The sequence below is a fragment of the Thamnophis elegans genome, chromosome 2 (genome assembly GCF_009769535.1).
Source record: "Thamnophis elegans isolate rThaEle1 chromosome 2, rThaEle1.pri, whole genome shotgun sequence".
In the NCBI taxonomy this organism is placed as follows: Eukaryota; Metazoa; Chordata; class Lepidosauria; order Squamata; family Colubridae; genus Thamnophis; species Thamnophis elegans.
Window position 1 is genome coordinate 59,694,100 of NC_045542.1, and position 12,501 is coordinate 59,706,600.

Genomic DNA, 12,501 nt, shown 5'->3' on the forward strand with positions numbered 1-12,501 from the left:
AGAGTTGATGTTAGAACCTGACTATTTACTTTGTACCTAACCATCTTCTTTTTTTAAAAATCAAGAAGGACGGAAACTTTAATTGCATCCTCACTGAAGTCTCCATGGTGACGAATTTAGAAATCTGGGTGGCTTGTACCCACATTTGGCTTTCTTTTTGTTTTTGATACCCGATACTTGTTCATGCTTGGTGTATTCAATCTTTGCTACCTTAGGGATTTGTTAACTTTTGTATTTAATGTTAGTCCTGACTCCTACCTGTTCTGAAATCCAAGCCACTCCTTTAGATGTCTCTGCACCCTGAGGTGGTTGTTACCACACCCTCCATTGACTATTTCTCACCGAGATGGCAAAATAGTCTGGTTCACCTGATGAGTGAATGAGAGTGTGTGTGTGTGTGTGTGAGAGAGAGAGAGAGAGAGAGGGAGAGAGGGAGAGAGGGAGGGAGAGGGAGGGAGGGACTGACTTAAAAGTCAGTTTAGCTTAGTTCTTTCTTTTATCAATACAATTTTCTAAATATTTTAGTTCCAGTTATTTGGCTGTTGCTTGGAGATATATCTTATGGTTTGATTATGATTGAATGTAAAGGTTTTTTCCTTAGCCAAATTGTCTTTTATAAATTACAATCTTTGCTTGGAACACCACCTTGTGCCTAGCCTCTTATCTTGCTCAAATGTTGGTATTAATTACATATGTAGGACATATGTCTTGAATATCAGTAACAACAAAAAGTTAGATTGGTTTTTCAAAGAGAGAAAAGGGAGTTTTAAACCCAAGAAGGAGTAGATTATAGGCTGTGGTGTGTCCCAAATAAAAGTGTGGCAAACGTGTAGGATGTTCAGTTCTGTATGTTGTCATGCCAACAGTTTTTATAAAGGCAAAATTACCTGTCTCATTATCAAGAAATGCTATGAGTAAACACCCTACTCTGACTTCATCTTTTTTTAAGTGGGTGGTATTTTCAACTTCTTAACCTGTAATGTTTGACATAATTGATGTAATTTCAAAATAATCATCAGAACATAAAAGCATAAGAATCCTCCTGGATCGAACCATAGGTCCATCTAATTCAGCATTCTGGATTAGAAAGTGTCTTAACTGGATGGATTTGAAAAGTTCATAAGTCTAGACCATGATTGTCAAACTCAAGGCCCATGGGCCGGAGCCGTCCCACAGGGTATTTAGATCTGGCCTACAGGGCCACCCTGAAAACAGCAAAGGACCAGCCACAGTGCCTCTGCCAGTGAAAATGGAGCTTGGGAGTGCCACCTGCGGCCCTCCCAGGGTCTGTTTTCGATCTCCTGAGCTCCATTTTTGCTGGCAGAGGGCTGCAGGAGGTTGTCATGACATGAGTGACATTGAGCAGGCCATGCCCACCCTGGCCAAGCCCATCCAGCCCCCCCCCCCCCAAGGTCAAACACAATTCGGATGTGGCCCTCTATGAAATAAAGTTTGACATCCCTGGTCTAAACTGTTAGAAAATAGTCTCTTTCCATTGTTGCTTCCAAGCAATCAGTAGTTAAGGCAGGTGGTTTATGATTAAAGAAGTATAAACAGCCATTAATTTTAGTAGCCATTGATAGCTTTATGGTCCATGGAGTCTCCTTTGAGAACCATAGTTCTAAAAATTATCTCTCAAATTGTTAGATCAAAGTAATTTTAATCCTTTTAACCACATTCTTTCACATTAATCTATTTGTGTAATATAACCAAAATACTTACTCATTTTATCATGCACTTTTCTTCTTTATTTTTTTAAATGTATTCAAAAAATTAATCCAAAATAATAAAAAAGTTAACAGAAACAAAACAAAACTAGCAAGATTATTTTTTTAAAAGCGAATTAAAAAGGACAAAGCAAAGTAATACAAAAAACATGTACTATTCACCCTAGTTGAACACGGACAAATCTGTTGCAACAATAATAGTTTCCTCTCTTCCAAAACAGGCCCAAAATTTATAAGCTTCTACATCTATTTGCAATCCAATTTACCTGTCATACATTACATATATGAAATAAAAAATAGTTAACAGGTTAAATAACAGCAAACTTAAAATTCAATGACCTCTGTTAACAGTGTTATTGTAATTTACTCAAAGTCTACAACAGTTTCTTATTTACCAGTCCATCCTTCATCAATTCCATTATCTCAGTATTGCTTGTATTTATATTCCTTTCAATCTTTGCTGACTGATCTATACTTTTCAAAAGCAATAGATCAGATTCCAATCCATCAAATTGGAAATCAAGTCCAATTTTTATTTCCTGCTTTTGGATATCGTCGAGAGTTTACACAACCATTGTTATATTTTCAAATAAAACCTGTAAGTTGGAGAAGATTCCTTTTTCAAATGCTTCCCAGAAAATTTCTTCTCCTTTCAGTGAGGTGGTAAATTTGAATGGTCACTAAATGCCAAGGACTTCTGTATTACCTTAGTTCCCCATTAACAATAATGTGTGTCTTTCAGGATTTTAATCAGAAAAGTCCACTTCAAATTATCAGATGCAACTTTAATGGGCAGTTAATGGGTAGTCAACTTTTAAAGGTGCTTTTATCATGGTGTATAATAAGATTCCTTACCAAACATTTGGGAACTGCACTATGGACAATTATCATTCAAATACATGGACATGTCCTTTGAAAAATGTGTTTGTTTCAGCTAATTTAAATCAGGATAATAGAATAATCATATTGTAGAGTGGTTTGCTATCTGCATTGGCAGACCAACTGGTCTGTTTCCAGATCCAATTCAAAGTGCAGTTTACACTTTGTAAAGCCCTCAATGGGACATCTGAAAGAATGATTATTTAGACATTTTAGAAATTATTTGTGGCTTGTGTTGTATATTTAGGCAGAGGGTTGTCCACCAAGCTTGCTGCTTGGATCCCGGAAATGTCCAGGAGCCAAGCATCAAACTCGGAGGACAAACCTCTGCCTAAAAAAAGAGGGATTATTTCCTTAGTCATTACCTGAGGCACTTTTTCATGGTCTTCTCATAGGTAAGGTTTTCCACAATGGTCATTCTGCGGACTATACCGTCCATGAAGGCTTACCTGTTACTTACTATAGTTTGGTATTTTTGGTGCCATATGAAGCCTATTTTATTTTTCCACGTAAAAAAGCAAAGTTGTTACTTAAGAATTTTAGTCTTTTGCTACAAGTTGTTTATTTGCTTTTTTTTTTTGCTTTATTTATTTGTGCTATTCTCCAGTGCTTCGTTTAATATAATTTTACATTGTTTTTCTATTGATAGAAAACTTCCTAACATTTATTGTAAACTTCTTTTCTGTAACTTAGCGCCATTATTCCATGCCTTGCCTTCGGAAATAAAGAATAAGGCTTGGCATTCTGGTATGTAACTTTTCAGGTGCTTAGATAATGTTACCATGTTTCTTGCCTTTTCTCAAGATTAAACACTCTTAGTTCACACAGTCTTTCTCTATAGGAGAGTTGAATCTGCTAATGCTCATTATCTTTTGGATCTACTTCAATTTGTCTGAACCCTCCTTGAAGTGTAGTGATATAAACAGATGAGTGGAGTCTGATCAGTGCAGGCCAGGATCAATGTTCCCTCTAATTTTTTTTCCGCGTGTGCAGAAAAGTATAGTGTTCGGGCAGCACATTTTCATGCCTGAGCACCTGAATTTTTTTTAGCCATAATTGCCATCAGAGCAGATGTTGGGAGGGGGGCAAGGAGGAAAAGGGTCCCCTCCCGCTCCCTCAGACCCCCAGGAAGGGAGGGAGGGGAGGGGAAGGGAAAGGAAAGAAAATGGGAAACACAAAAAGGAAAGGAAAAAGGAAAGGAAATAGAAAAGAAGGAAAATAAAAAGGAAAGGAAATTGGAAAGAAGGAAAGGGAAAAGGAAAGGAGAAAGGAAAGGAAAAGAGAAAGGAAATAGAAAAGAAGGAAAGGAAAAAGGAAAGGAAATGGGAAAGAAGAAAGGAAAGGAAAAGAGAAAGGAAAGGAAATGGAAAAGAAGGAAAGGAAAGGAGAAAGGAAAGGAAATAGAAAAGAAGGAAAGGAAAAAGGAAAGGAAATGGGAAAGAAGAAAGGAAAGAAAAAGAGAAAGGAAAAAGAAATGGAAATGGAAAAGAAGGAAAGGAAAAAGGAAAGGAGAAAGGAAAGGAAAAGAGAAAGGAAATAGAAAAGAAGGAAAGGAAATGGGAAAGAAGAAAGGAAAGGAAAAAGAAAAGGAAATGGAAAAGAAGGAAAGGAAAAAGGAAGGGGAAAGGAAAGGAAAAGAGAAAGGAAATAGAAAAGAAGGAAAGGAAATGGGAAAGAAGAAAGGAAAGGAAAAGAGAAAGGAAAGGAAAAGAGAAAGGAAATGGAAAAGAAGGAAAGGAAAAGGAAAAGAAGGAAAGGAAAGGAGAAATGAAAGGGAAAGAGAAAGGAAATGGAAAAGAAGGAAAGGAAAAGAGAAAGGAAAGGAAAGGAGAAAGAAAAGGAAATGGAAAGGAGAAAGAAAAGGAAATGGAAAAGAAGGAAAGGAAAAGAGAAAGGAAAGGAAAAGAGAAAGGAAAAAGGAAAGGAAAGGAGAAAGAAAAGGAAATGGAAAAGAAGGAAAGGCAAAGAGAAAGGAAAGGAAAAAGAAAGGAAGTTAGAAGAAGGACAGAAAGGAAAAGGAAAGAGTGGAAAGGATTGGTACTGCTCAAAAATCAAGTCTCAAGATCCTGTGGACCCCTTTGGCTCAGGCAGTCCAATCCCACACTGCTTCCCTCTTCCCAAAGCGAAGGGATCGCAGAAAAAATGCTGAGCCCAGAACGGGGCTTCAGATGAGGCAATGCCTGAGAAACCCCGGATGTGCAGAGAAACGCAGGCTACAACCAGTAAATCCCATTTTCCCAGGAACTGACGAAGCCCCAGAGGACCAATGGGAATCAGCGTTCCCTCTAAGCTGCGCGCGTGAGCGACCGCGCAGGTAACAAAGAAACACCGTGCACAAGTTTCAAAGTGCAGCGCAGTGTTTTTTAATGTCTTTAAATGTGACTGAAAATATCCCCTTCCCTCCCTTCTGAACTCTGATTTCTGATTGGTGAAATCAAGGAAGACTCTGCCCGAAGACCGATGACGCTGCAGAAGGGAGAATTCCCATTGGTCCTCTGGGGCTTCGTCAGTTCCTGAGAAAATGGGATTTGCTGGTTGTAGCCTGCGTTTCTCTGCACATTGAGGAAATTGTCCTCATATATACCACTACAAAGAAAAATATGCCCCATTGTATACTTGTATTTTTATTCATTTCCCCAAATTGAAGTGACTCTTCTTTGAAGAAATATTTCTTAGGTATATGTTACTACATATACTTGAGACACTGGGAACAGAAAGGTTTTGAAGAATCTTCAGATCACTGGTGAAGATTGCAGCCTAGAACATTAACATTTTATGCAAAATAGAAAAGCTTGTGAACTCTGCCAAGGAGGACATGAAGAGATTACAAATTGATATCCTAGGGATAAATGAGATATGTTGGAAAAGATCTGGTAACTTGATGCAATAATTGAAGGAATAATTTACTTTAGAATTGGTATTATATTAGAGGTCCAGTAATGATCCTGGGAAAATTCAAGGATAAATAATAATTTTATACCCAAATATTATAATAGTATAACTATCAAGATATCTTATCTGTATTAACATCCATATTTATGACTTTACAGCACATAAGAGAGCATGCCTCAGTTGGTAAAATGATGTGAAGTAATCATCTTAATAGACCATTTCAGTGGGAAAGATAATTATGAAGATGTGATAAATTAATATGGCCCATGTATTAGATGTGAACCTGGTAATACCTTGGTACAATTAGTGAATAAGAGCAATATATAGTTATCAATACTGGTATAATGAACAGCTAAGACTTTATATACTTGAAAATCATCTGCAAATGCACAAAAACATAAAAGATTTAAGGTGAAAAAGCTTCTAGGAACAGATAAAGATTCCAGTAATGGCTGAAATATGTTTGAAAATCAACAGAAATAAATGAAAATAGTAGATTGATATGAATAAATTATTATCATGGATTTTATTACTAAAATATAGGTATTAACAAAACTAACAAATATGATGCAAAGGAAAACTGGGAAATGATTAATAACACACACACACACACACACAGATTCTCAGATAAAAAGAAATAAAGAAGAAATGGATGACAAATGCAATTTTAGCGCTAACAGAAGAATGCCATAAAAGTAAAAACCTAAATAAGGAAAAATACAAATAAATGGATCAAAAGAGCAGGAAAGGAATTCAACCACAAGTTATGAGGGCACTAAAACAACTGAGTTATAACTGGCTGTCACACTTAAAACTGTCACACTATTCCTGTGGTCATGTGACTTTGATTCAGGAACTTGGCAACTTTTGTGCATTAATGTTGGTTACAGTATCTCATTTCCGACATTCCATTTGTGACATTCCCAGCTGACATCACCCAAGCAATTTGTGGTTGTAAATTGAGGACTACCTGTATGATTGAATAATGCATATGCTGTATTATGAATGCCATTTATAAATAATAAATTATGCAGCTGCATTAATAATAACCCAGTCATGACTGAAATGATTAGTGGAGATAGTTTACCCTATTTACAAATGTTACTCAAATTATGTCAACCGACTAAATTTTGTGGGATATATAGACAATTTAAAATAAATAAAATAAAATGTAGTAGTTATGTCAATGTAAATACTTGGGTTGTGTGATATGGGACCATATCATGAAAATAAGGAATAGAATTGAATGTGCAAGAGTAGCTTTTTTAAAAAAAATAAGCTTCTTTGTTTTTAGTAGTTAAATCTGAAACTTACATCTTTTGTATAAAGAAGATGCACAGACAATGATTCAAATTACAACAGAAAAATAGAAGTCAATCTCTCTCTCCCTCCCCCTTCTCCCATACTTGAGTCCAAAATGACACTGCAGTAATTCAAAATGGAAGGGAGTGGATGCTGTTTTGCAACATTTTAGAATCCAAAGTGTCTGTTTTGCTCTGAAGGATTTATTTGAGACACATAGTTGCTGTCATAAATACATTTTATACTTGGATCATTTAAAAATTATATTGAATGTGCCATATATGTAATAACTCTTACAGAAAAAACAAATTACACCATTAACATAGTTATTTATAACAAATTTATTTATAAATAAAACAGAAAGCAAGTTTTGATCATATGGATGCTAACAAGATGTTAGAGTTAAGATAAGGAATACAGTTTCCAATACAGGTAGTTTTTGACTTATAACAGTTCGTTTAGTGACTGTTCAAAGTTACAATGGCACTGAAAAAGTGATTTATGACTGTTTTTCAGAGTTACAACCTTTGTAGCAACCTTTGATCACATGATCAGAATTCAACCCCTTGACAGTTGGTTCAAATTTATAACGATTGCAGAGTCCCAAGGTTCATGTAATCCTCTTTTGTGACTTCTGACAAGCAAAGTCAATGGGGAAGCCAGATTCATTTAACAACTGCAGTGATTCACATAACAACTGTGGCAAGAAAGGTCATAAAATGGGACAAAACTCACGTAACAAATGTCTCCCTTAAAAATAGAAATGTTGGGCTCAATTCTGTAAGTCAAGGTCTATCTTTTCTAGAGGCAATGTATAATTTGTAATAAAGAGGAACACATACAATTAAATATGACTTCTTAATTGTTCTTGGTTTGGGATAACTTTTTCCCTTAGTTCTGATATTCACATTGTTTACCAAGTTATTACCTGAATATTTATTCTAATGGTGTGTTTGGTTGATTATAAAATAGAATTTGTTTTCTTTATGTGTTTCATACTATAAAATTGTTATTTTAATTTTTGGCTATGATTTTCTTAAAATTTGCACCTCAATGTGTATTTTTATTTACCTTCTTGGATAATTCTGTTTTTTATTTATAGTACTTTACATTTTTTCTATATTCATTTGTCTTATGGTTAATATTTATATTAATCTATATAATTTTGCTTTCAATATGAAGTTGAGATAACAAATTATATGCCATACAGATGGCTTTAATTGGAACAGTTTGTAAGCATTGTGAATAATAAATGGATCATACAGAATCTACTTTGGAAGACATTTTTTTTAGATAGTGCTCTTCAGGGACTGCAGAGATTTATAAAAAGTTCATAATTGTTTTCAAGTATTTCTAAATTCTATGTAAAATCAATAAAGATGTATAGCCAGTCCTTTCTACCCAAATTCATACATTTTACTGGTGCTTTTACCCCTTCCTTTCCCTGGTCTTGTTATGAGGGTTGAAGGAGACTTGCTCTCACTGAATGCAAATACTCATTTTATCTGGTCTGGAACTTGATAAAATGTAGTAGGTTATATTGTATTTTGGGGAAATACAAATATAAATATTAATATTTCTGTTCAAAATTTCCTCAGGAAAATGTAGGAGAAAGTGTGATATGGGGAGGTTTGACTCACCCTATGTTCTGTTTAAGTTTAGCTTTAAATGTTCATTAAAATGCCTTCTGATTTATTGAGATTTTAGTAAGAATTACTGAAAACTGAGTTAGACCGTGCTTACACCTATATTCATTGTCCTATTTTACAACTGTCATTTTGACTGCCTTTTTATTTATACCCAAGCAGTTGAAGAATACTGAATATGCTTCAGCATTTTGTCGTAGCAATTTTAATACTTGTCTTCTATCAACCAGTAATTTTTGGAAATTAAGTTGCAACAATTACTATCATTTTCATTCTGTGGTTGAATTTATAAAGCAGAATATATATATATATATTCCTATTTTTCTCTCCTAACTTTCATAGGGAACTTTTCCACATGGAATTGACATTGTGACTACAGCTGATTATTTTGCTGTTGGTAACAGAGCTAATTGTTTTCTCAATATAAGGTAAAAATACTATAAATTTAAAGCAAAGAGGAAACATGACACTACTGTTTTTTTAATTTATTTTCATACTTCTATCTGTAATTATATTAATAATACTGGGAGAAGATCAGCATGGTTCTACAATATTCTTTGTTGAATGAACTATGATATGCTGGCATTTTTATTTTTCTTAGAGCAATCTAATTACGAGAAATTTCAGAGCTCACAGAATTTGATTTAGAACAAAGACTAGGAAGCAGGATTTGATGGTAGTGAGATGATAAGGTTATCTATGGAATGGAATGGAATGGAATGGAATAGAATAGAATAGATCTGGAAGAGACCTTAGTGGTCTTCTAGTCCAGACCCCTGCTGAAACAGGAGAACCTATGCCATTTCAGATAAGTGACTGTCTAGTCTTTTCTTAAAAACCTACAATGATGGAGTGCCCACAATTTCTGAAGGCAAACTGTTCCACTGGTTAATTGTCCTCACTGTTTCTCCTTAATTTCAGGTTGCTTTTCTCTTTAGTTTTCAACCATTGTTTCTTGTCCTTCCCTCTGGTTAACATAGAAATTTGTGATAACCAAAGCCTGAGGATCCATTTAGTCTTAAGACACCAAAATGTCCTTTAAAACTCACTTCTCAAAGCAACACTTTGTTTTGGCAGTATTAATAAAAGAAGTGTTATTTGTGTGCATGTACCTTACATACGTCATGTGGAAACCCTTGGAATATCTATCTGCATTTCTAAGGAGATGTAGCGCTTGGAGAGCTGTAGTTTATATGGCACTTCACAGAACAGCCTTCCACATAGTTCTGTCCTTAACATCCTTAAGGTATTCAGACAGAAGTCAGATCTGCCTGTAAGATTCATTATGAGTATCTATCCTTATCTAGCTTTCCTCACTTTTTATATTGGGTTAAGATAGTATGCAGCTCTTAGGTTTAACTGTTTCCACAGTTTAATTTTTTTGGGAGAAAATACAATAATATTTCTGACTTAGGGAAGACATTCAAAACTCTAATATAATCTGAAACAATGTAGCCATACTCTTACCAATCCAGTCAGCCCAAAACCAAAATGTATCCTGATCATCAGTTTGAATTCTCAAACCTGTGAAACAAAATCCAAGTAGCCACTGGTTCATGTGAGTGAACTAATGGGAAGGTGAAAGGTACTGGTCAAAGATTTAAAAGCATCTGTTTGGTGGGAAGGCCCATGTCCAAGAAAGAAGGCGTCCAGGAAAGAAAATCTCTCTGTTCTGCCTAGGTGACACAATTCTTCATAAATTTAGTCTGACCTCCTGGCTTTGTGGAACAGTATATGAACTCCTACTTTAGGGAGAAAGTATCTTCATATATTGAAAAGTTGAAGTGTGCTTTCTTATTTCTGTTACTACATAGGTTCTAAGTTACAATATTTCTGATCCTTTAATCTGTAAGGATTAACACGTCTCCATGGTACTCCACCCTTCTTTCCTATACCTTCTTCCTACACATAGCCAGTTTCTCAACTCTTCTTTCCATGGCTCAAGAATAACAAGGCGATGCCAGTAGGGTGGAGACAGTTCTTTTTTTTTTAAACAGCTAGTTAAGAATGATGATAATTATGGGTCTTTTATTACCTGAAAGACTTTCCATCCTCTGAGAAAGGTGATGGTCAAAGATTTGATGGTAACCCTCATGATTCTTATGGAATATTGACTTACAGGCTTGCCTTTCTGAAGAAATGACAAATTATTTTAGAATTGCTTTTTAAAACTGCATTCAGTTTTAGTCGCCATGATGTAGAAAAGATGTGGAGACTCTAGAAAGAGTGCAGAGAAGAGCAACAAAGATGATTAGGGGACTGGAGACTAAAACATATGAAGAACGGTTGCAGGAACTGGGTATGTCTAGTTTAATGAAAAGAAGGACTAGGGGAGACATGATAGCAGGGTTCCAATATCTCAGGGGTTGCCACAAAGAAGAGGGAATCAAACTATTTTCCAAGGCACCTGAGGGTAGAACAAGAAGCAATGGGTGGAAACTAATCAAGGAGAGAAGCAACTTAGAACTGAGGAGAAATTTCCTGACAGTTAGAACAATTAATCAGTGGAACAACTTACCTCCAGAAGCTGTGAATGCCCCAACATTGAAAGTATTTAAGAACATGTTGGATAGCCATTTGTCTGAAACAGTATAGGGTTTCCTGCCTCGGCAGGGGGTTGGACTAGAAGGTCCCTTCCAACTCTGCTATTATATTGTATTGTAAATGATGCACAAGAAAGGATCTATCTTAGTGGTAGGGGTTTTTTTAATTTTTATTGAGGAATGTCTTGGCTTTATTTTTTTTTTACTCTGTTCTCTCCCAGTCCTTCTCAATTCAGTCCTTTGAAGGGAATAGAGAAATTTGGGACCTTTGCATTCTGATATTCCAAAGTGGGTGTTTTAACGATTTTAGAAGCAAGTCTGTTTTAACTGCTGCAATTCTAATGAATAACAATAAAGAAAAGATATTATAATAATTTATAACCTTACAATTATGCATTTTAAACTGGATTTGAATGCTCATAATAATTGCTCCTAAATATTTAATACTTCCTAGACAGTGTTTCATACCTTAACATCCTACAACTTGAAACTCTGCAAGTTCTTGAAGCTGTGTCGGGGATTTTGTTAATAGCAGAGAAATTATCCAACTTTGTTTTTAAACTTGCTACTGCATGGCATTTAGCTAATTAATTTGCAATTGAGATACATCTCTGCATTTTCAGAAAATATGAATTTGTAATCTGCAGTACGTGATTACAAAATGTTCTGTTTTCTATTATTTTGAAAATTATTGTTATAACCTATAGTAGAATTCAACAAAATTGTTTAGAGAGGACACTCTTGTGAAAAATATGGCTGTCTAATCTCTCTATTTGACCAGTAGATATAATCGATTTAATTATAGAGGTGAATTTGTGTTTTACTGTCTCTTATTGTGATAGCAGTATATTCTCTCGTGAATGACACGTTCTCCTTAAATATTGGAAGTTGCAAGTAGATGACTATTACCCTCCAGATCAATGCTTCTGAGTTTCCAGAGTTCAGTGTATGAAGCAAATGCAGCATCATATGGACTTTTTTTTATTCTAGTGAAAAAATATAGAAAAAAAGATTTCTTTTAAAATTAATGGTATAGAAATCTTTGACAGAACTATTAGGAAAACAATTTCTTTTCTGTAGATAGGAATATGGCCCCAACTTTACATGGAACAAATTTTGAGTTGTGTTTTTTATGTATTTCTTCAATCTCCTCAGTGTATATGTTGCTAGGTTTCCTGAGTATACACAGCCAATGATCGATCATCTGATTAGCATGAAGATCAACCACTGGGATAGGTATGTTTACTAGTGCTAGTTTGTAATAATCTGATCATAAAAAACAACCCTTTTCTAAAATGTGTTAGTGATGTATTTGTTTTATTTTTCTTTGATCTGGAAATTCACTTTTCTACAAATTGCTAAGACCAGTTCACTCATTTCTGAAGATTATGATGACATTCAAATCAATTTTGGTAATGAAATGGATTAATGCCAATATTTTCCTTTTTGAGATTGAATTAATAATGGTGAGCCCTTAGCTGATATGCTCACTATTATTTCATTTTTATTTTA

At 34.9% G+C, this 12,501-nt stretch overlaps 1 protein-coding gene across 1 annotated transcript in view; it reads left to right on the forward strand.

Moving 5' to 3' along the window:
• Positions 1-12,501, forward strand: part of TBCD (tubulin folding cofactor D) — a 178,474-nt gene that overhangs the window by 113,053 nt on the left and 52,920 nt on the right. The window contains exons 18-19 of the mRNA XM_032209501.1: positions 8,789-8,874; positions 12,145-12,225. Coding sequence (XP_032065392.1) covers positions 8,789-8,874; positions 12,145-12,225 — 167 coding nt within the window. The remainder of the gene's footprint in view (positions 1-8,788; positions 8,875-12,144; positions 12,226-12,501) is intronic.